Here is a 25,474-nt window from a genome sequence, read left to right on the forward strand (position 1 = left end):
AGGTGAATAGAGGCAAATAACTTGCCCAAAGTTGTACAGCTTAAAATCAGTCTCTGGAGTCAGACCTCAAGGTTTATATCTTGATCAAGTAGTTTTCTGCCCACTCCACTCTGCTGGGTCTTTTGTCTTGTTAAATGGAGAGAGGACAGTAATTGGAATAGTGGGATGGGGAAGGGTTATTTTCTCTGCCTCCGGGTAAATGCCATCTCACCTTTGTCTTAAAGACTCTGAGCATCAATGACATTGTCAATGGCTAAACATTGTGGCCACCAGGGGGTGAAGCTACCAAACCACAGTCCCCTTTATCCTTGGAGCTGCTTGTCACTAGGGTGACAACTGGTTTCTCTTCTCTGCTGTCCTAGAGAGATGACTTATAGCCTTCAGTGAACTCACAGCCCACCTCCTTCAGAGATCTGTGTCCCTGTAGATCTCCTAGGCAGCTGTCCAACACCCCCAGGTGACTTATCAACCAAGCATTAGTTCAGCAGTGATGTTTTCCAGGCTGTTTTCTCTTCACATTAATTGTAAGGGGATCGGATGCTCTGGGCTGCCACCCTTCCACCAGCTGTCCACTAGGTTATATTTGACTGCTCATTGATACTTCTAGGCCGCTGCAGAGCATAATCAGCTAAATGCAGAACAAACAGGTTGGCTTCACATCCCTCAGAATAAGAGGTGATGGAGTGGAGGGAGTTTTGAAGACTCCGTGGTTACCCAATCCTAAGAGGCAGCTGAACCAGCCCTAGTTCCTAGCTCCCCACGTTGGCTTTGAGATAGTAAATATTCTCAGCCACTTCCTTAAGTCCTAAAGAACACACCCTATTGCCAGGTGTCCCCTAATAAGCTCTATAAGAAGCTCAACTGGATGTCAACTTAATTGTAGTTTTCTTCCTATTCATTCTGTAATGAAATTCAATATGTAAATCAGTTGCCTTTTTCCGCATCAACTGGGGTTTTTCTATTGATATTTTGCAATGGGATCTTTAATTGAAAGTCCTTCAGTAAACATTGTCAATGATAAGGATGAGTTTAGACATAATATTTGACTTTAGCATCCTGGAGGGCTGTAAAACAGTATGATACCGGCTGGGACAGGAGCTGCTTTGTGTGTCAGGAGGAAGAAGGCAGGAGAGCCCTGGTAAAGGACAGAGGCATCATGGTCAGACCAAGGTTCCAAACTGAGTGTCACCACTCATTACTTAGATGGCATCGAGCCACTGTTGAGCTTTCCTTCGTCTACTGTCTGTCCCGTAGCAGAAATAGGGATGTACCATCCAGATTCCCCTTATGGGAGATACAGTTGCCTTAGCTACTGGGAGAGCTGTGGGCAGATGTTTCAGCTGCCTTCCCCCCACGTTGTGTCCTTTTCTGAGTGGCTCTTGTCCAGTGATGCCCTCAGCTCAACCTCAGGCAAATCTGAAGGGCCATTCTCATTCCCTGCAAGGTTGTCTGAGGCTGTTGTTGACCTTTATCATAGCTCAGCTTCTCCCTCTACCCATTTTTGCTTCCTTGCCTTCAGTTGTATAGCTGTTGATTCTAAGAATGTCCCCTAATAAACACCCTACATGCTAAGCTCAGAGTCAGCTTCCTGGGGACTCGCAACCCGAGTCTTCACCTGCACAGAGAGGTATAGTAATACGTGCTTTAAAGAGTCCTTGTGGGAGATTGCATTACATTATATTAAGAAGTTCTTAGGACAATGCCAGACACATGGTAAAGATCCAGTAAATGGAATTTCTTACTACTTGAAGAAAGATATAAAGGTAGATTTCAGAACCCAACAATCACCTAACTGGAAATCGTGAAAAAATATACTGAAATGAGTGGACTTTATGTTGTTCTAGAACTTCATGATGTTCTAGCAGCAAATGTATAGAAAAGATATTCGGCAGAGATACACAGAAACATTTGCAAGAAAAGACTGGAAGTTGAGAAATTGCAGATGAGTCTATTCAGTTAAGCATAAGATGACTGTGTGAGCTGTGGATAATTAGTGTAGGAAGGAAAGGTGGGACCATATTGCTGAAGGCTTTGAATGTAAATCTAATCCACTTGGCAATGGTAATTTGTGCATGAATTTGGATGGGGATGCACTATCTGAGTTGGACTATAGGGGGATAAATTGTTAAGTATTGATAGTAGTCTGTCTCCTGGAGATGGGGAGGCTGTTGTAAAGCTTGAGGGGAGTGAACATAGAGGCTGAATTGAGATATTAACAAGGCAGGGGTGGGCGGATTTTAAATAGAAAGGAACCAATAGGATCACTTGTAAATATCTCACAGGCTGCTTAGATAGGATGTTGAAAGGAGAGTGCCATATCATAGGTGAGACAAGGCTTCCCACTGAGATATCTGGGAAAAGAGTGCCTCCATTCATCCACATGCAGAATGAAGATTTTGGAGTAAATGTGAGAAGTTCTTGTACAACAAACACATGACATTCTGACTGAATGCTCCAGAGAAATGCCGAAATTGTAGCCAACTGAATTCTAGAAACATCTAGAAAGTAGGCTCAGTAAAGAGGAAGTTTTTGAGTGATGTGCATGATTTTAATAGAAGATTGAAGGGTAGCAGGGGGAGGGGCTAAGAGAGCTTCCTTAGCTGATCACTGGGGTCTGATGCTTTGGAGAACTCAACAGATACCTGGAGGCTGTGGTCTGGGGCGTGCTGTTAGGTTAGGTGATAGAGGTATGCCTGGTGGATTTGGAGAGAATGCTGGTGCTTTGAGGAAGGAGGAAGCTAGGTTAAAAAGTGTTATATCTCGAGGGTCAGAAGATAAGGCTGAGTGACGGCCTTCTCACTGACAGGGTCCACTTACTTTTACAAGGAAGGTACTACCATTATACCGCTTTTTAATTTGAGAAGATGCAAAGTATTTAAGGTCTCATGGGGACAGAGAAGGGGACCAGACTGCAGAGTCTGGCTTGAACCCGTTTCTGGCCCTTGCATCCTTCCCCCACAAGTGCACCCAGGACCCTGCTTTCACACCCCATCTCCAACCCTGTGTGCCTTCTTACTACACCACTCCCCAACTCCCCCCTGAACATATGGTTCCCTCTCATCAGCTTTCTTTTCCCCAGGACTCACGTGTGCCTCTGTGTCTCTCCCTCAGGCCACCGGGGTTCCGGGCCAGCACATCTTGGTGGCAGTGCTGCCTGGCCTGCCCACCGCTGCAGAGCTCTTTGTCTTACCCCATCAGGACCCCACAGGAGAAAACAAAAGGCCAACCGAGGACCTGGAGCAGGTGAGTCCCTAGGTAGCATGCCAGCTTCTCCCTCTCTGAGCCACGACCCCACTAGTGCCTGACCAGAACAGCAGCTCTGAGGGTTCCCACTTGTGGACCCTTCCACTTTCCCATCCTCCCTAAAGAAAATTAATCTTGGGCTTTAACTACAGCATCACCAGAGAACATGTGCAAGAGTATGTATTGTCAGCAGTGGCTAAACCACTCAGGGTATATCCATCTACAGTGTTTACAGTAGACAAGATAAATCCGTGTACTGACATGGCAAACTGTCCAAGGTATTAGGTGGCAGGAAAAACACAAGAGGCTGAACAATGTGTAGAAGTCAAATCAATTTATGTTGCTTCACATACTTGCATCGTGAGAATCGAAGTGAAAGTGAAGTCATTCAGTTGTGTCTGGCTCTTTGCAACCCTATGGGCTGTAGCCCGTCAGGCTCCTCTGTCTGTGGGATTTTCCAGGCAAGAATACTAGAGTGGGTTGCCACTTTCTCCTCCAGGGATCAAATTTAGGTGCCTGGATCTTCCTGACCCAGGGATTAAACTCAGGTCTCCCACATTGCAGGCAGACTCTACCCTCTGAGCCACCACAGAATCCCTGAGAATCAAATGGCATATCTTTATAAAAAGGCACAACTTTTATACAAATCATGAGTCCTCTTTATTGCCACCAGTCCACGATGATTTGAGTTGATAATGAATGAGTAATGTTGACTCCAAGTACCTCCCCTGGCTATATGGGATTTGCTTTCCTCATCTCTAGCACCTCTGGAGTATTAGAGTGTCTATGTGTGTGTGTGTGTGTGTGTGTGTGTGTGTGTGTGTGTGTGTGTGTGTATGGGTGTATGAGAGAGAGGTTCTCTCTCTTCTACTCCCTTAGGTCTTTTTTCTCCTGTTCTTCCTTTTAACTTCATATTATCCATCTCTGTAGTGAGGATTGGGCTTCCCAGGTGCTGCTGGTGGTAACGAACCTGCCTGCCAATGCAGGTAGGTGTAAGAGACACGGATTTGATCCCTGGGTTGGGAAGATCCCTCAGAGGAGGGCAACCCACTCCAGTATTCTTGGATACAGGATCCCACGGACAGAGGAACTTTGGTGGGCTATGATCCATATGGTCACCGAGAGTCAGACACGACTGAACCAACTTAGCACACTCGCATAGTGAAGATTAGTACTATGATGATGTCATTATTGTTGTTCTTATTCTTCACTCAGTTAAAATGATCAGTCTTGGCCTGGTCACCCTGTTGGAAACTATATGACTTTGGTTTCTCAATGCTCTCTGACAGATATATTAAAAACAGGATTCCTGTCAGATACTAAGTAAATATTAACTTTTTCTCCTTTTAGTACTTGGAGCTTTTCAGTTGACTTAGAATTAACCCATAATCTAGTCCCTTGATCTCTAGTCTCCAAGATGACTTGAGAAACCTCTATCACAGCCTTGTTAGCAACAACCCCAAATTACAACCTGGCCCACCTCCTAGGACACACTCACCTTTCAATAGTTGCTTTCTCAGTTGGCAGAAGACTCACATCTATATATTTTTTCATGTGTAAATAACAGAGCTGTCAAGGAAAGCCCCAGTGAACCCCATCTCCTAGTGAATTGCACTTGAACGTCAGACAGCAGGGAACCCATCAACTTTGCGTCTGACTTTGCTCAGCCCTCACTTTCAGCTTCCGGTTATATTCTATAAATTATTCTCTGCACCTGCAGTTCAGTGGGAGGAAAAATGATGTGTTTCTTATCACCACACTGCTGATGAGACTAAGAGGGGTGTAGATCCCTATCCAGGGCATTTAGGTTGAAACATGTATATTTGTGCCTCCTCTGAAAATCTTGTGGCTTGCCTATGAAATCCACAATATCATCTTCTCAATATGGAGGAGTCCAGGTTTAGAGCCAGCTAAGTTCCCAGGTACCACATCATCTGCACATCTCAATTTCCAATACTTTTCATTCTCTCTCTAAAATATAGTTTCTAGATGTTTATTTGAGAGAAAATGTAGGAAGAAGAGGCATGTGTTCTCTGAAAGTTGGTTTACTTGTGTGAGGGTATATCTTGGTCTAACTGTCTGTGTTCCCTAGAGTTCTTCTTTCTCTTTATCTTGTCTGAGTGTCTTCTCCAGAGACATTCTCAGAGACTTGAGTGAGTGTCCCTGAGGCAGCCAAGTCTCATGTACTGATGAGCCATTAATCAGAGACCCAAAGGCAGCTGGCTTGGCTTGCTCGAAAGCTATGAAACTTAACATTCAGTGCACATGTAGCAAGTTCAGATATGTTTTAGAAAGACCACAGGTTTGGAGAAATATAGACCAGGTTTCTAGTTTCAGCTCTTATATCCATTGCTTATATCTTATAGATGAGGAAAATTCAGAAAAGATCAATAATCCAGCCAAAATCACATAATCAATAATACCTGTCTCATGGGATGTTTGACAGATCATTAAAGAAATGAGGCAGCAAAGCCCTTGACTATGGAGGTTACTCAGTAAATGGTAAATAGATCATGGTTACATTTATGGACATTTTTTGGTAGGAGAGTATATGAGAAATGCAAAAAAATATATATAGGCATATTAAAGACTAGTATAGTCCGGGGCATGCATTGGCAGAAAGAAGATGGTGACAATAAGGAGAAAAAGATTAATGAATGGAATTACAGGAAAGAACAAAGATAGCAGGGAACAGAAAGAACACGTCAATGAGTAAACTAGAGGGAAGATGACTCATCTAAGTTATCAGGCAGATGGATGGCATTGAGGGAAAGCAGCAGAGTACCAAGGGAGACTGTAACTTTAGCTAAGGGAATTGCCAGTGTAGCAGCCTTATGCAGGAATGAAACTAATTTCAGTGACCAAGCCCAGCATATGAGAAATCAGTGTCTTATGGAAACTGTTACTACCCAATTAATAAGTACAGTAATGAAATCAGCATGTAAACTGTGTCAAGAATAGCAATACAGGTGCTGCCCACAGGAATCCTATAGTTATGATCCTGAGAGGTCCTTTAATTCTTCTTTCTGACTCAGTCACTTTGAAATTAATGAGTTCAGACCCCCACAGGGAGCTGTGAATTGCCTGAGGAGACGCAACTCTTTAAGGAGGAGATTCTAGTTCTGTTCCTGCAACTAACCCTCAAGTCTAGTGGTCCCCTTGTTCCGTCATGCTGCCCATGTGGATTTGGGTACCACTTGACTTCTGCAAGACCCCCAGGTATCAAGGCTGCTGCCCCAGGAAATGAGCAACAGATGCTTTGCTTTGAGTTTTGTAGGGATTTTTTTTTCCTCTGATGAAATGAACATATATTCTGTTCAAACTAATTTCACTGGAAATTTGCAGTTATGAGCTTATTTAGTTGGGAAGTCCAGCCCAGGCATGGATAACTCAGAGAGGACGCATCATCAGCTTACTCCCCTGTCTTTGTCTGTCCCTCTTTCTCTATCTCTTTCTGTTGTGACCACACGAGAAGTCTGCCTGAGAATGAAGCCAGCACACAGGGAGACGAGAATGGCCCCAGGAAGCCCCACCCAGTCTTTTATTTAGTCATCTTATCAATTCCATTCAAAAGACAGTTCCTCTCCCTGAGTGCACCCCAAAAGCCTAGGGTGATAATTCTCACAGGCTCGACCTCGGTAAAGTGGAGATGTCTCAACTAGCCTGGTAGTCAGAAGGCTAGGGCTCTGTCAGTGATAACTCAATATGTCATACCCTCCCCCAGATCAGGAGTTAAGGGAGCCCCTCCTAAATCAAATGGGCTGAGAATAAAGAAGGACATGGGTCCTTAAAGAAAAATATGGGTGGGGAGAGAGAAGGAACTGGAGGCAGGCAAAAGCAACTGACTTCCTTTGTCATAAATTACATAGAAATTGCAACTGAGTGCAAAGTGAAAAGGACAACCAGGACCCCACTCCTTTAAAGGCTGCACTCTGAATTAGATGGAACTTGGGAAGAGCTGGCTTTATTCTCTCTCTCTCAATACTCTGGCCCCCTTTTTGTCAAGTTACTGCACAGACTCCCAGCAGGGGAAAAAGTGAGACCTGGCCAGGTGGACCCTGATGACTGGGCGGGGAGGTCCCCCACAAAGGGCTCTTGGCTCTCCTCCCTTACTTCCTCTAACAGCATTGCCCGGGGAGGACAGATGCTGGCTTAGATTGAGTTATCTTGTCTGTGAAATAAATTGAAAACTCCTCGCAGTGAGAAGCACTTGACCTTGTTATCTGGAGAACGGTGGGCTGGGTTAATCAAGTGACCTCTGTCTGGGAGGGTTCCACCACTCTTGACTTCACATCTCCAGAGAGTAAGAAAAGGCTCACTTGCCCTTAGCTGGCCTCATCAGGGATAGACCCTCTTGCTGCCTGGGGCCAGCTGCTCAGGTGTGGAGCATACTCCACCCCCTGCACCACTTGCCAGCTTCTCTCTGAGTCCTCAGAGGTGAGCACATTTGTATCTGGCTTTCCTGGAAGGAGAAAGGACCATCATGCTGTGTTTGTAATGCTGTGCTGGGGAGACAGAGAACCTGCATGTTGTCTTGCTGAATCCTTAAAGGGTAGGTATGGACGCATTTAAAAGGAACAGAACGGCTATGGATGAAATGTCAACCACCAACGACGAATTTCCTCTTAGTTGTTTGTGTTGTCATATACATTTGACAGGTGCAGAAACCAAAATCCAGGGAAAGAAAAAGAGCCTCTAAAAATGGAACAGGTTATTGGCAATAATTTTAGAAATTAAAGATTCATTGTGAAATGTAATAAATAATCCTAGACCATTTTCAATATACTCAGTCTGCCCTGTCCCGATTTTTCAAAGAGAGAGGTTGTAGAAATATTTTGAAGTTCACAAGGAAGGTCACTAAAACAGGAAGTTATAATCGAAAGAATAGACAAGAGCTGTGCTGAAAGAATACAGCAAAAGGAGAAGGAGAGAAGTTTGGAGCTGGTGATGGGGAATTTAGGGAAAGGAAGTGAACTGGGCCACATTATTTCTTCATTATGTCATCCAGGAAGAACTTCTTAGACACTGTAGTCAAGCTGATGCTTTGGTGCTAACAAAGAACAGAACTGATAAGTAGAAGTCCCGTTTGGCTCCATCGCTCGTTCCCTGTATTAACCCAGAAATCATGATCATTGGGAAAGATCTTTCTCTGTTAATTCCAAAAGCAATATCTTTCAATTACTCTTTAAAGAGCCCTTAATAACCTAACAGGATCAGGCTTGACTATGTCCATTCCAAGGTAATCCCAGGCAAGTCTCCTAAACCTGGCACCAAAACGTTCCTTACGTTCAGTAGCATTTCCATCCCTCCTCTCAACTTCAGATAAGCATTAGTTGGGTGGCCCACTATAGGTTTGCCATTGGTAAATCTGCTAAAGCCCATTCTGAGTGTATATTAATACTTTCACTCTGTATCATTTCTTTGGGTGTCATGTTTCATAAGTCACCACTGCTCTGCTGTCCTTAAGCTTCTCTTTCTTCCTGTTTCAGCATTTGACACTTCCATTCTCATTATCTGAGAGTCGATTTTCCTCTGTTGGTTTTATTAAGCATTGTTTGGGTGTTGAATGTGTTCTTTCTGTGGTAGCGATCTATTCTGTTGACCAACCATCTCCAGCTCACCACTTCTGGGTACCAGTAGTCTCTTCTGTGAGCAGAGCCGTGTGATTAGTTCTGGCCAATGAAGTGGGAGCAGAAGCGATGCGTCACTTCCAAGCTGAAGTATTCAAATTTTGTCTCTAGAACCCAGAGAACTCTTTTTTCCCCTCCTCTGGTGGTGTGTACAGTTGAGGGGGCTGATCTACCAGCCGATGTCCCTGTGTGACTATAATGAGCACAGCATCACGTCTACCTGCAGTGGATACGGAGCGTTAAGCAGAAAGCACGCTTCCTTTGTTTCAAGTCCTCAAAACTGTAACATCGTTACCTCAGCCTGACCCCTGTTCTGATTACCACACTCAAATTTCACGCTTGTGTAGAAGCTGAGAAGGAGAATTGATGTTTTCCATGTACCTGGTCCCTTCCACAGCACCCTTTTGAAAGCGTCTTTCCAAGTATTTGTATTGAGTTGCCACTGTCTATTTAAGTGGTAGTTTAAATGACGTGTGGGTTGCACTTGAATCATAGGCATATTCCATCAAATAGGCAGACACCAAGAATAATAGATTTTTCTTTGCTCATGATTATTTAGCTGTAGGAGAATAGGAAATGGAGAGCAACAGAAGAGGGGTGACAGTACAAAGGTAAATGAAATTTGCTAGGAAGACACATTTGCACTGGGCAGAGAAAGAAAAATGAACAGATTCAGCTTGTTTCAGGAGGACCAAGCTCCTGGCAATTACACACTATTTCACGCGAGTCTTTATCATGCAAGCTTGTGTTCTTTCATTTAGGCTGTCACCACACTGTTCTATAGTCGCAGTTTATTCTATTCCTTTCATGGCCAAAGGCTCTCACAAACATTATAAATTATATTAACTGTTGAATAGAATGTAGCAGTCCTGAGGCTACGGTTAGGAATTGCCTGTAGCTCAAATTGGTCAGATGACACGGGCCCGGTGTTATAAATCATGTGCTTCACAGTTAGATGAGAAACAGAAGCATAGTTAATGATATGCTACAATTTTTTATCTCCTAAATGTGCTCAGCTGGACCTCCTCCTATATACTTTTTGTGTCTTTGTCAGCTGGCTCGAGGAAAATGTTTTTTATGGAAATGCCCTGAGATTAGGAGTCAAACAGAATGAAATTCTAGTCTCAATTCTTCAAATATTAACAGGATAAACTTAGGAGCGTCCTTTAGGCTTCATGTTGCTTTCAATGGAGCTATGTTGTGCTAGGAAAAAAAATACTGCGAAATGTGTAACTTTGCCAATAGAAAGTGTTCAATGCATAGATACTATATATTATATATATGAAAATATATGTAATAATTCACAAATGATGAAGACAATACAGGATAAACGCTTCTGCAGGTGGCATGGGAAACATTTAAAATATTGTCAAAATCTGTCAACAGTTTCGTATCCATTTACGCACATAGAGAAATGCATGGTTCTAATTGAGCTCATTCTTGTATGCAGTGTAAATTTTATTTAGTTCTATTTCTGTGCATAAGTTCTTTCGCACACCACAAAGTATGTTATCTTTTTTGTGTGCTGTTTGACGCAAAGGGAAGTCCATGGAATATGCTTTCGCTGTTTCCATTTTTGCATAGCCTGTTTAATTTTGTAAATGATACAAGTAAAACCGATGAAGCAATGTTATAAACCAGAACAAATTTGGGAAGTTAATTATTTTCTTCAAGGGACTCTCCTGGAGATTATAAATTAGAAGTATATTGTTCAGATGAACACTTTTCTGGTTTCTTATCTATATCTCTTTCTTGAGGAAGAAACATTATCAGGGAGAAGAAATACATATCACTTCAGCAAGTTGGAAGAGAGATGTCTTTCTCATGCATATACACAGTCCCGTTTTGTTCATGGGATGGACTCTGAAAAACAGGACAATTTCTTAATTACTTCTGATGTTTTCTTATTCAAGTTATTTTTTCTGCAAATACAATTACATATGTATGTGCACATATGTATGTGTATGTACATAAGCATGTGTATGTACACAAGCATATTAATTTTATACATGATTATATATTTCGCACATATATATACACATTTCTCTGTGTGTATGTTTATTTAAGAGCCAAACCTTTCTGTTTAACCTCTAGTGAAATTCACCACCAAATTCTTAGAAAGGTCTTACTGATTGAATGATAAGAATAAGATAGAATAGGAACTTGCACACTGTAACACTTTACAGAACACAGAGGAAAACATTCTTCACAATCTCTGTTAGAAATCTACTCTTCCTATAAACCTTGAGCATTCTGGAAGTTTCTCATTACCCAGGAAAAAGAGTAGCTTATATAGAAAGAATAAAGCTGTTTCAACATAATTTTATCACAACCTTATTTTTCTGCACAGTCTGCTAAATGGAAATATTTGAGAGGCTGAGCTTGAACTGGATCCCAGGTGCGTGACATGGGTCACAGGTCACTGACAGTCATCCCAAGTTCTTGCTGTTAAGCAGAGAAGTTCATGTGCAGGGCAGTTCAGTTCCATCACTGAACAGGGACCTCTGCGAGAGACCCTGTGCTTGAAAACAAAGCTGTCAGGCCCTGCTTAATTGATAAAAGGATCAAAGGTGTCATTTTGGCAACTCAGTGGACTGAGTGAAAGTCCATAAATATAAAAAGAAAAATAATTTAAGAATTTAACTAGCAGAATGATATTCAGAAAGCATCTAACTAGACTTAAATAGCATATGAAATAGAACATTACATTGGGTCTTAGAACATTAAAAATGAGGCAAGGAGACCAGATAATAGGAGTATGGTTTTCTCTGATAGCTTTTCACAAATTACTCAAAAGGATGAGTGAAAGAGCGTACTGATCTGGTTTTTTTTGTTTTTTTGTTTTTTGTTTTTTTACTTTAAACACATGAATAGTTTTACTTTGTCTAGAAAATCTGGCCTTATACTGTTACTACTGAAACAAGGTCCTTTGTCATTTATTGGAGTTAAATATTTCATGACCCAGAATTCTGTGGGTCTGCCCAGCACAGATGCATCAGCCTGAGGAGTGGTTTTGGGTTCATGGTATGAAACAAGAGTCGGCCAACATGTTAAGTTGTGGTTATGCTTTGTTTCAAATGTATAATTTATTATACAAATTATACATTTGAAATAAATACATACAGGGAATCCCGGCCTGCTACAGTTCATGGGGGCTCTCAAAGAGTTGGACACGACTTAGCAACTGAACTACAACATCATAAGTTATTATTTTAGTAGAACAATGTTTATCATCAACAAATACCCATGAACTACTTGTTCTTGGAAAGTTGGGTAAGAGGAGGGAAGCAAAATAGGGAATAAGATGGAGTTTACTATCAAAAAGTAAAATAAATGGGTCTGAATCTCATCAGAATTTGTAAATTCTACATATTTGCTTCTTTTAAGGCCTTGTGTATAACAAATGCACTCTCAAAGAAACCCAGGGTGATTTTTTAAAACTAATACCATGGTAATTTTTTAACAGTAGAAATGATCTGATTTCCTAATTGTCCTATTTTGTAGCAATTCGAATATAAAGTCCAGTCATGCTTAGAAGGTAATTCTATCTGCATATTCTGGACTAAAAACTTAAAATCATATACAACTCACTTATATCACTGCCAGGTACAATATCAGGACGCCTTGACTGGCATGGTAAATATTGCTCAGCACATTCGTATATAGTCAATGTGACAACTTTAGTGGCACTCACTCTCTTTTCCTTTCAGATATCAGAACTGCTGATTCACAAGCTCAACCAAAACTCTGTGCACTTTGAGCTGAAGCCGGGGGTCCAAGTCCTTGTCCACGCAGCCCACTTAACAGCAGGTCAGTGTTCCCATCCCTGGGTTCTGGCTAGTGGCTCTGGCAGAAGGGGATCCCAAATTGTTTCAGCAAAACAAGACTAACTGGTGCCACTGCTGATCAGAAATAGGGCTTTGTTCTTTGGAGGTTCTCTTGCTTGTCTTTTTTTTTTTTTTTTGCTTTAATGGGGACCAGCAAGGTGAGAGAAAAAGGTGATTTTCCTGCCTGGTTCATGGCAAAAACCATCACTGAATCACTTAAAATTCCCTCAGATAATAGCATATTTCATCTTACAGAACTCTTGAAAATAAAGTTAACTTTACAAGTAATTTTTTTTTCTGGTCTTTCTGTAAGACTTTATTTTTAAATCATTCATGCTATGAAGAACTTTCTTTCAGTTTGGGATAAAGAGGCACAATAGAAATAGCTGAGACTTAGGAGCTGTCCAGGGCCATAGCCAGGAGCTGAACCCCAGGTTGGTCAGTATCTTACAAATGAATGAATGTCATTGAACTTCTGTCTCTTCACTTGTAAAAGATGATGGGGAAAATATTCTTTCTAAGGCCATATAGAAGTCTCAATAGTAATTGAGGTAGTTCCAAGTATATAGAAATAGATAATATTGTGCTATATTAATAATAAATTAACACCATGTATTGGGTCCTTATTTTTGCAGAGTGCTCTACTGGTGTTGCATAAAGGCCAGTAGGCAATGGCTTTTGCCTTCAGAAAGTATAATCTAGTTGTGGTGTTTCAGAGTTTGGTGGCGGCAGTGGTGGTGATACTTTGGGGTGGGGGAAGTGGGCAGTAGGGGGATCTCTGAACAAGTGAAATGCATAAACGCCTTTATAGAGAGGCAGTAGCACATTTCTGACAACCCCCTGGGAAATCCCATGGATGGAGAAGCCTAGTAGGCTACAGTCCATGGGGTCGCAAAGGGTCGGACACAACTGAGCAACTTCACTTCTGCTTAAGCACATTTCTGGGTGCTTGGACTTTGCAGTTTTGCAGCCAGACCATTGGTTTCAGTCTCGCTCCATCACTTGCTTAGTATATAGACTCTGAGAGGAGACTTCTCTATAGCATCTGTAACAATGGAATTGTGTGAGGGTCAAGCTAGGTTACACACCTAGGGTAACGCCTGGTGCAGAGTCAGGTGTTATTTTTCCTTTTATCCTTTTTTAGTATTAACAATCAAAGGTTTATGAGAAATTTAAAGCAGTGGTAAATCGCAGCCAGTCAAAATGACACAGGAAGGCTTCATGGAGGAGGTGGTCTTTGGGTAGGACCTTGAAAGATGGATAGAACTGAACTGAAGAGATTATTCCAAGCATAATCTTGGAATAATCAGGGAAGGAACATGAAAGCCCTGAGGGCTTTGGGTATGCTGAATAAGTGGGGATAAGGAGCAGGTTTTTCCAATTCCATTCTCTGGTTTCCTGGAGGTTCCTGGAGGTGTGCTTAGGTCTAGAAGAAGGCCAAGAAGGTTGGCCACTGGCCTCTTTTCTACTTGGATTCCATCTTTTTACTTTATTAGGATTTCATAAAATGTTTTTCTTTAAAAAGAAAAAAACACTGACTTAAAAAACAAACATACAGAAGTCACTGTACTAAGCATGGGGCATGGAGGTAGAAGGTGGAAACATGCCAGGCTGAGCTACTTCTTCCTGTGGTGGACTCTGGGAAGCCGTGGAGACCTAGGAGCAGAGATGTGCCTGATTCAGAGTGTCACTTGAGAAAGGTGACTCTTAGGAGCAAGGATTGAGTAGAGCCAGCTTGCTATTCTGCAGCAAATGAATACAGTCAGTTGCATCCATCAACAGACATTTATTGATTGAGTTGCTGGCTACTCTGAGCCAAGAAGTGTTCTCAACATGAGATAGAGCCTCTGACTTCATAAAGGTTCCATCAGTGGGGAAGGCTGGGCAGGTAACATATTGAAAATGACACTTTACAAATCATACTGATGGTGAAAAGGTCCTGAAGAAAATAAGAAAATATAAGAGAGTAGAAAGGGACTTCCCCAGTGGCCCAATGGTAAAGAATCTGCCTGCAGTGCAAGAGACACAGGTTTGATCCCTAGCTCAGAAAGATCCCCTGGAGTAGGAAATGGCAACCCACTCCAGTATTCTTGCCTGGAGAATCCGCATGCACAGAGGAGTCTGGCAGGCTACAGTCCATGGGCTCGCAAAGAGTTGGGCATGACTGAGCATGCGCACAGAGAGTAGAAACCAACAACGGAGCACCTGTGAGGGCAGCCTGTAAGCCTAAGGCCTGAACAAACTTCCCGCAGAGCGTTTGATGATCTTCTTGGCTGTTTCCTGCCAAGAAGGTTGACCTTTGATCTTTGGTGAGCAGTGGTGGCACATGGCAGTTACACGTAGTTGGTTAAACTGGAAAACAAAGTCCAGAAACATCCCTTGTTATCAGCCCAGTGGCCATGCCACTGACAGTTGTCATATCACACTCCAAAGATGGTTTGATTAGTTTCCTAAATTTGAATCTTACTTTATATATTAGTTAAGGATGCCTTTCTGTGATGACATCTGGGATCTAGAGTTAAAAAAAAAAAAAAAAAAAGATAGAAATCCAAAAAGTGGCTAATGATCTGAAACTGCTTTAACCAGTGACTTGGCCTGGAAAATTTATACAGCAAAGGCACCTATGGATCCATAGTTCCATGGAGGAAAGAAAAGGTCATTCCTGATAACCAGGAAAGAATAATTCCACTGGTCTAAGTTCCAATTGGCAAAGAGTAATGCAAAGTTGGGAAGATCTAGAAAATTTATCCAATTGATATTCATGGTTCATCCCTTAGCTGGAGATATGGAGAACAGTACTCAGATCCGTCAGAGGAGGGGCTGGCAAAAGGGAGTGTATTACTGGGAACTTAGGTAAACATGCTGAGATTGGAAGGAGAGACCTCTGCAGCATAGATACGGATTCTGCAGGGTTACCAAGGGAACAAAAGGAAATTGTAGTTTGAGGCAAAAGCCCAAACTTAGACTGGGCCATTTTGGAGAGAGTGAGAAAATTATCTGGCTTCCAGTCATCAGGGCTGCCCCAGGTTCTTCTGATAACATCTCTCATACACCTTTTTGCAGTGTAATTCGAAACCTGATTACCTGGCCTTTTGTGCTTCCTAGGATGACCAGAGTGAATGTACACTTATATGTGGGTAATCAGCTCCAGTTTGAAGAACAAAAGAAGAGACTGCAAGGGCTGACATAGGAATTGAGTCTTGGAAATTTTCGCTGTATTGATTTTAGCCATGTTGTCATAATAGTGTTAGGACTGGCAGTTCCAAGGGAGAGAGGTACAAAGTTACTCTCAGCCAGGCTTTCATATGCAAAAGACAAGGCTTGTGTTAAGGCTGGCACTCTTCAATGACTGTGATGAGGAAGTTGAATATAGGAGAGATCAGTTTCATGTTGGAGATTGTTCCTAAGTTAACTCTAACTACCTGATTTTTTTTTAACTGTTAGAACAGAGGGTAGACTATGGTACCAAGACAGTGGAGGGAATTCTCCTTTCACACATAGAAAATTTGGCATGTTGGGTAGGCGATAAGTTGGATTGAGAGAGTTGCCATCATTTGTTTACATTGAAATTAACACATTCATATTGGGATGGCTAGGAAGATAAAGCAGAAAAATATCCCCTTTCTTGCCTAGGTGAAAGAAGACATGATGAGGAAGAGAATTTGAGGCCGAACTTCCACCTCAGTTCCCTTCCCTTTCCTTTCATCCCCCTTACAGGCAGGAGAAAACAAAAATAAAATACAATCTCAAAAAAGGGAAGAAGGACCACTGCTTGCAACATTTCATGTCTCATAAGCAGGATTGCTAATACCTTCCCAGGGACCATTCCAGCGCACCACTGCATACTATTAATTGCTTAGCAGATGTTCAACAGCCTTCTTTTAAAAATATTTGAGCCAGAGTATATTGCTGGTGGGAGAGGCAATGCATAATTTAGTTGATCTCCAAGGAAAAAGAACTGTCTCCTTTCAGGAATTTACTAGCCTTGCTTTGTTTTTCAAATTCAGGTCCCTGTTTGCTTTTATGGAAACACAAGGTAAGCGTTTCCAGGTACCTGGATGCCATTAGAGACTGGATTTCGTTTGTTTCCCCCACGTGTTCTGTTTGGGAATGCATTAACTTTGGTCTCTAAGTGAGCTAAACTCTGAATGCAGCCCTTGTTTTGTTTCTAGCTCTTCCTGTGCTTCTCAGTTTCTGTACGATTCCCTCCTGGGGTCCTCACCGCTCCTGAGAGCGGCGTTCCTGAAACTCTCTTGAAGAAAGTAAAGATTTCAGATTGTGTGAGAATAAGAAGGGATGAGGAGCTGTTATAAGACGTTTGAGAGAGGGCCATGCCTTGAGTGGCTCTCTTTGGCTTTGAGGACCCCATGGCAGCTGGCGCCACTTCTAGCAGACAGGGGGAGTTTGACTCAGTCAAGCTAGGGGCTGGACTGGAAACACTGGTGTTTTGATGGAACTGTACTTTTGCTCGTGGTATTCCCAATTGGAATATTACTCCTCTTTCTCTAATTTTCTACATCTTTTAAGTGTCTTTATATTTTAAGGCTCAGCTCAATGTTAACCTTTACATGTTGTCTTTCTGGAACCCTTTACCTGGATATCATCTATCCCTTGTCAGAACTCACATGGGTTTTTTAAAGCTCTATCTGTCTCATCCTCATCATCTCTCCTATTTAATTTCCTGAGGATACAGTTCACCATGTCTTTGTAGTGTCTCTATCATTGTATCTAGCACAGAAAATTGTATATATCATGTGTTCAGTAAATATTGCTTTTACAAATAATTAGACGTGTAGTTAATTTATAAACTGTAGTTCAGTTCCAGTTCAGTCACTCAGTCATGTCTGACTCTTTTTGACCCCATGGACTGCAACATGCCAGACTTCCCTGTCCATCACCAACTCCCGGAGCTTGCTCAGACTCATGTCCATTGAGTCAGTAATGCCATCCAACCATCTCATCCTCTGTCATCCCCTTCTCCTTCCACCTTCAAACTTTCCCAGCATCAGGTCATTTCAAATGAGTCAGTTCTTCACATCAGGTGCCTGAAGTATTGGAGCTTCAGCTTCAGCATTAGTCCTTCCGATGAATATTCAGAACTATTTCCTTTAGGATGGACTGGCTGGATCTCTTTGCAGTCCAAGGGACTCTCAAGAGTCTTCTCCAACACCATGGTTCAAAAGCATCAATTCTTCAGCACTCAGCTTTCTTTATAGTCCAACTCTCACATCCATACATGGCTACTGAAAAAATCATAGCTTGGACTAAATGGACCTTTGTTGGCAAATAACGTTTCTGCTTTTTAATATGCTGTCTAGGTTGGTCATAACTTTTCTTCCAAGGAGTAAACGTCTTTTAATTTCCTGGCTGCAGTCACCATCTGCAGTGATTTGGGAGCCCCCCAAAATAAAAAGTCTGTCACTGTTTCCATTGTTTCCCCATCTATTTTCCATGAAGTGATGGGCCCAGATGCCATGATCTTAGTTTTCTGAATGCTGAGTTTTAAGCTGGCTTTTTCACTCTCCTCTTTCACTTTCATCAAGAGGCTCTTTAGTTCTTCACTTTCTGCCATAAGGGTGGTGTCATCTACATATCTGAGGTTATTGATATTTCTCTTGCCAATCTTGATTCCAGCTTGTGCTTCATTCAGCCTGGTATTTTGCCTGATGTACTCTGCATATAAGTTAAATAAGCAGGGTGACAAGATACAGCCTTTGACTAGGTAGATCACAACAAACTGGAAAATTCTTCAAGAGATGGAAATACCAGACCACCTTACCTGCCTCCTGAGAAATCTGTATGCATGTCAAGAAGCAACAGTTAGAACCAGACATGGAGCAACAGACTGGTCCAAATCGGGAAAGGAGTACGTCAAGGCTGTATAACCTGTAGAGATATGTTCAAAACTCTTATCTTCTCGGTTATCCTTTGGATTCAGTGTGTTGGATTATGAACCGGTCTCCGTGTCATGTTATAATGTGTCTGTGTGTTACCCACTCAGTCATGTCTGACTTTGTGTTCCCCTGGAATATAGCTGTCCAGGCTCCTGTGTGCATGGAATTTTCCTGGCAAGAATACTAGAGTGGTTTGCCATTCCTTTCTCCAGGAGTCCTGTTTTAATACCTCTTACCCAGTAATAGGGGAGCCTTGCCTTCATTTAAATAGTAAGCTTCCCAGGAAAACCCACCTCTGTGCTTTCATTATGTCAGATATCTTTTTTAAGGTGTACGTTAGTTGTTGATATGCATGGTGAGGAAAATGGGTGAGTTGAAGGAAAATTGGAGCTCTATAAAGGAGAAGTCCTAAAGACGATGGGAGAGGGACTGGCAAGAGAGATGTTCCTGAAAGATACAGAAGCAAATTTAACTTATTGGCCATTATTTTACCAGAATAGTAAAATAAGGAGCAAAGCAAGCTCTGTCTCCTTTCATGACAGAGCGCAGGGTCTCACACCTTAGATCACACTACCTTTACCTGATCAAACAAACCAGACCTTCTTCACATCTTTTGTAATGTCTCCCTTGAGTTCTCTCTTATCCATGTTTTTACCCTGGCCTTCTTTTTATTGATTGATTGACTGATTGATTTTCTCGTATATTTTAAGAGCTGTGATGTGTGATGTAGGGATGGTTTAGGGAGAGTTTTTCCAACAAGACTCACAGGAAGTCTTGGGATCTGCGGCAGAACATTTGATGCCTGTAGGTAATTACAGCAGGACAAACCTGGGCTGTTAACAAAATATCCCTAAGATGCCAATAGTTTCCTCATTGCTTCTGGTAACTTGGGATTTACTCAAGGGCACACAGTTCATTTCCAGTTTATCATTTTACTTCTCCACATGACTCTGTACCTTGCTACACAATGATTCCTTTAAAACTACAGTTTTTCCAGAGATATGAAATTAACTAGTACTCTTGCTCAGTGTACACTGGCTTGATCTGGGGCCCAAATACTAGTTGCGTGAAGCTTTCCTAACTTTAAATCAAGAGGATGAAGAGCATTGCATGTGGAAGATTCAATAAAAAAGAGCCTTCATGCTGAATAGTTCACTCAAAGCAGAGAAAATAAACCTGCCAGGTTGAGGGGCTATGCTGAGCAGAAGCAGAAAAAAAGTTAGGTTTGTGTGTAAAGTGATCCATAATGTGACATGTCTGTGGCATTTAGATACCCTCAAATATTCCTAGCTGAATATTAACTGAAGATATAATTATAAACAGGATACAATTCATGGGAATTAAATGTGTCATTATTTGACATGTCATTTATATGATACACTTTGTTCATCATCCCTGCATAATGTGAGAAAACTCTCATCAACACATGTTTAGTTTACTGTTACAAAGTATGATGCACATGATAAAGGAAAGAAGGGGCAGATAAATGGATTTTCTAAGACCATAGGTCAACAGCCAACAATCCTTTCTCATCTTACAAAGTATTTACCCATTTTATAAGGATTTTTCAACTCTAGTAGCAAGAGACGGTCATTTAGTTGATAGCATTGGAAACCTGGAATCTCTTTTATAGTGGCTAAAGCAGGTAACTGCCACGGTCGTGTTAGCTTGGTGCTGGCGTTAGTTACTTGGTCATGTCTGACTCTTTGCAGCCCCCTGGACTGTAACCCACCTGGCTCCTCTGTCCATGGAGTTATCCAGGCAAGAATATTGGAGCGGGTTGCCATTCCCTTCTCCAGGGGATCTTCCTCCCAACCCAGGGATTGAACCCAGGTCTCCTGCATTGCAGGCATATTCTTTACGCCACCAGAGAAGCAAGTGTCATAAAACAGACAAGTGCTGGTGGTGCTGGTTTAGTCACTAAGTCCTGTCCCAGTCTTGTGACCCCATGGACTGTAGCCTGCCGGGCTTCTCTGTCTGCAGGATTCTCCAGGCAAGAACACTAGAGTGGATTGCCATTTCCTTCTCCAGAACAGACAGGTAAAGAACCATAATAGGAAGCTGGAACTAGGAGGTGGGCACTCAGGTGAAGAGACCAGGACCAGACTATGCTTTAAACTGTGAGCTTTAGTTTATCACCTTTTAGTAGATTGCCAGGTGAAGGGAATCTGCTGACAGGTAATTAACTGAAGTTTTAATTGCTGATACAAACCTCTCACGCTACACCAAAGTCTGTAATTTTGTTCCTGTGAGGATCCATGGTCAAAATTAACTCAGCAATTATATTTGGGAGTTGGGGTGGGGACAGGGGGCAGGGGATGGGGAGAAAGTAGCTTAAAAAACGTATTGTTTCTCCTTTGGTAGAAGAGATGAGAGCAGTGAGACTAGAAGTTAATGCCTCAGCAAGCAAAGGGAAACACTACGTTTGATTTGAGGACACAGAGCCTTCAATAGATGAATTCATATTAAATGACAACCAACAGCACTTAGGGATTTTGTGCATTTCACAGGAGTTATTTATTGGATAAATAAACTAAACCTTGAGAGATGAGACTTCTATACAGTGCGACTGGAAAAGCTGGTGCTAACTGGTTCACTCAAAACATTTGGGATAAATATCCGCCTGTTCTTTGGCTGAAAATCTCTTTATAGCTTAGGGTAGGCAATCCCTGCTATAAAACAGTTGTTCTTTTATTTTGCTGTGTGTCACAGTTTCGGAGGAAGCTTCATCAAAGTTGAACTTCTTCAGGCCTCACTATGCGTTCCTGGAATCAGAATCCCAGGGACCTTTGGGAATCTGCCTTTGTAACAGGTTCCCCAAGAGATGTTTATGCAGCCAGGCCTTTCATCAGTCTCAGCAGCTGCTCTTACAAGCATTCTGCAGACAGAAATCTATCTGTGTAACAAGGAAAGGTGCTCATCTATCTCCAGCAATAAATCTGATTTACAACTCAGGGCATCCACTCAAAACAGAGGCATGCATCTAAAAAAAAAAAAAAAAGTCCTTGATATTAAGTGTAGGAGGAAATTAGTAATAAACATTAAAATCTAATTCCTTGGTGTATTTGGAGCCAATTTGATTGGCCGAATGGGTAGATGACGGTGGGAGTAAGGGGAAAAAAATGAAACCTGCCTCTGAATGCGGGATAGACTCTATCCATAATCTAGATGGATGGCAAAGGCCAACCAAGAGCTGTGGCCGTGAAGCAGTTGAAAAATGATTAAAGCGTGAACCAGAATGTTAGTAGCAGAAGAGCCATGGGTTTTATAAAAGTTAAACAAGTGATATTATCTCGGTGTTGTTAATGTGCTAGTGTAAACAGAAAATGATACATCCACACCTCTCTGTATTTCTGCACATATTAGAGAATCAGGGTGCTCTTCCACTCTTAGCTTTGTGGTGGGGGTCACTATTCTTCTGGGGTTTTGGATACTGACTGGTAAAAAAAAATGTAAAAGCTTAATATTTCTCAAAGCCTCAAATTGCAGGTTGAAATTTTAAAAAATGTAATACCACATAACTGCTCTCAACCCCTCCTATCTGTCTAGCAGTTGCCTTGTTTAAACTATTATGTTTAGGAAGCCTGTCCTTTGTCAAGGGTATGTGTGGGTTTTTAATAAAACTGTTATCTTGTGTTATCTTAGCCTCCATGGTTGCTTCTGACTGGTTCAATTTCTTTTCAGGTGTAATAAAAAGATATTATCACTGAGATGTTAGAGAATTAATATTTCCCAGCTTCGCTTCCTACCTCTGGATATGTTATGAATCAATGTGGGAAGGGATAAGGTCCTCAGAATTTCAGTCTAGGTCAAGATACATCATGAATTCTGCCCAACAGTTAACACTGAGAAAGACTCTTTCACTTGAAGGGGGAATTAGCATGAGTCCAGAAGCTTTAGAAAACACAATATCATATAAGCCACATTGTTTTACATGCAGATGCCCAATTGTGAAGTTGTGGAGCTCAGAACTGTAAAGTGAAATAGATGTTTACAATAACATTTCCCATTTAGGGATGAAATTAGCACTAGTGAAATTCTTCCACAACCAATAAATGTATCTGCCTCTTTAGTCTCTGGTTGCCTTATGATCTACATGGTTATCATTTACAAGTCTTTTGTGAGTAAAGTCATGCTTGTAATACTTTTCCTTCCGTCTGTTTTTCCTCTCAATCTTTTTTTCCTCTACACATTATTAGGTTGTTTCACAGACATGTGGACCCAGTGGTTTTTGACAGTGATTAAGCTGTTATGGTATTATGATAAGTAATAACAGGTGCTGAGATATTAAATATATCCCTTTCCCAAAGGTGACTAAATGAATGTGATACTTTCATAAATATGCCAGGGACCAGCAATGAAGCGGTTCATTAGCTTCTGAAGATTCATAACCTTTTTCTTTTTCTAAGATTTTCTGGGTCTATAGAAAGGCATGAATGACTGTAGGTTAACTGCCCTGAAGATGTACCCAGAATTTCCTGGGCAGAGACTAGTCAGATGAACAGTTCGGAAACAGTACAATCATATGTCAGATTGGAAATAAGCCACAGCTAGGATGCAGGAGATGCAGTTCCCTTCAGGGAAGGCCTTCCAGAGAAAATGGCACAACCAAAGAAGCTAGGAGAACACATACACAATACAGAGAATATGCCAGAATCTAGGACAAGCTACCTTTCAGGCACTAAGTTTCTTATATCTACAGGGACCAAGGCTGTCTTCTTCAGCACCACAGACTGAAAGCATTGATTGAAAGCATCAATTCTTTGGTGCTCAGCCTTCTTTATGATCCAACTCTCACATCCATACATGACCACTGGAAAAGCCATAGCTTTGACTAGATGGATCTTTGCTGGCAAAGTAATGTCTCTGCTTTTTGATACTCTGTCTAGGTTTGTCATAGCTTTTCTTCCAAGGAGTAAGAGTCTTTTAATTTCATGGCTGCAGTCACCATCCGCAGTGATTTTGGAGCCCAAGAAAATAAAGTCTGTCACTGTTTCCATTGTTTCCCCATCTATTTGCCATGAAGTGATGGGACTGGATGCCATGATCTTAGTTTTTTGAATGTTGAATTTAAAGCTAGCTTTTTCACTCTCCGTTTTTACCTTCATCAAGAGGCTCTTTAATTCCTCTTCACTTTCTGCCATTAGGGTGATGTCATTTGCATATATGAGGTTATTGATATTTCCCCTGGCAATCTCAATTCCAGCTTGTACTTCATCCTGCTCAGCATTACTCATGATATACTCTGCAAAGAAGTTAAATATCCAGGGTGACAATATACAGCCTTGATATACTCCTTTCCCAATTTCCAACCAGTCTATTGTTCCATATCTGGCCCTAACTATTGCTTCTTGACCTGCATAGAGGTTTCTCAGGAGGCAGGTAAGATGGTCTGGTATCCCCATCTCTTAAAGAATTTTCCACAGTTTGTTGTGATCCACACAGTCAAAGGCTTTAGTGTAGTCAATGAAGCAGAAATAGATGTTTTTCTGGTATTCTCTGGCTTTTTCTGTGATCTGATGAATGTTGGTAATTTGATCTCTGGGTTTTTCTAAATACAGCTTGTACATCTGAAAGTTCTTGGTTTAAACCACCGCTCAGTTGCACTCAGTTCACGTGCTAGCAAGGTAATACTCAAAATCCTCCAAGCTAGACTTCAACAGTATGTGAACTGAGAACTTCCAGGTTTGGATTTGAACTAGAAGGAAGGGCTGTTAGACAAATGAGGGTGCTCTGTCATAAGGCTCCATAAACCCTTCCTGTGATCTAGATAAACTTTCTATGTTCCAGTCCCATATAACTTTAATTTCTGAAAAAGAGATTTCAGACCACATGTATTTTGTGATATTCAAGGCATGTAAGTAAAGGCTGGCTTAGGTCTGCTTTAGAGGCGAGAGGGGAAAAATCAATCAAAGTTTGGCAAACTTGAACTTGCTTTTGTAAACTTCTTGACAGCACTAACTTCTGGATCAGAAATGCAATATGAGTCCAAAGTTCCAGGGTCATAGAGCAGGTAGAAGATTTCCAAGAAAGTCCCTTTGGTAGGATGAGTGTCAGTACAGACCACGGTAAGGATATTTGCGGAGCTTCACCAGGGTGATGCTGCCATATTGCTGACTTTCAAACTGGGAAATAACCTAAAGGGGCAAGGTTGCAGCCAAGGGGATTAGTGATGCTCTGGATGAAGCATTCCCTAAAGCATGTTGGGTGGACCCAGGTGAGCAAAGGGTATGTGCTCTGACGACTTTATGAACCCCTGTGATGAAGTCATGTGAGTTTCCTTCCTGTAGGACTGCTGGGAACTTTCATATACTGAATCTCCAAGATGGGGAATGTCATATATACAGTTTCCCTAAATTATCTGGCCATGAACTCTAGTTATCTTTCAGGGCTTGTCCTCTATAGAGTACACTTTTAGAAATAGAATAGCAATAATATATTGGTTTTAAAGCCATTGGGCATGTACCATCTGCCAGACACCATGTTAGTATTTTATAAATTCTATCTTATTTTATTCTCACAGCCTTCTAAAATAGGCACTAGTTTTATCTCCATTTTGCAGATGAGGAAACTGAGGTTCAGTTTAAGTCATTTAGTGTGTCGGCAAGTGGCCAAGTAAGAATCTGATTTCAAAAAGGGACCATATCAGTTATTTCACCCTAAACTTAAGGCTCTGAGTTCACTCTCCTCTCGTATACTCAAGCCTCAAGCTGTGACCTTACTTAGCCCTCACTGTGTATGGGTCACTTTTCACAAGAATTCTTGTTATTCCTGTAAGCATCGCTATTATCGTAATCAGTCTGGGTCCTCATGAATAGAATGTAATAATTCAGTGCATTTCTGCAGGATCGTAGAAACGACATGTACCAGCATCAGCCTT

General features: G+C 41.6%; 1 protein-coding gene across 3 annotated transcripts in view; it reads left to right on the forward strand.

Moving 5' to 3' along the window:
• Positions 1-25,474, forward strand: part of SORCS1 (sortilin related VPS10 domain containing receptor 1) — a 580,301-nt gene that overhangs the window by 547,882 nt on the left and 6,945 nt on the right. For all 3 annotated transcript variants that reach the window (XM_013975206.2, XM_018041707.1, XM_018041708.1), the window contains exons 23-24: positions 3,112-3,243; positions 12,584-12,683. In XM_013975206.2, the coding sequence (XP_013830660.2) occupies positions 3,112-3,243; positions 12,584-12,683 (232 nt within the window). The remainder of the gene's footprint in view (positions 1-3,111; positions 3,244-12,583; positions 12,684-25,474) is intronic.

The sequence above is a fragment of the Capra hircus genome, chromosome 26 (assembly GCF_001704415.2).
Source record: "Capra hircus breed San Clemente chromosome 26, ASM170441v1, whole genome shotgun sequence".
Classification (NCBI taxonomy): Eukaryota; Metazoa; Chordata; class Mammalia; order Artiodactyla; family Bovidae; genus Capra; species Capra hircus.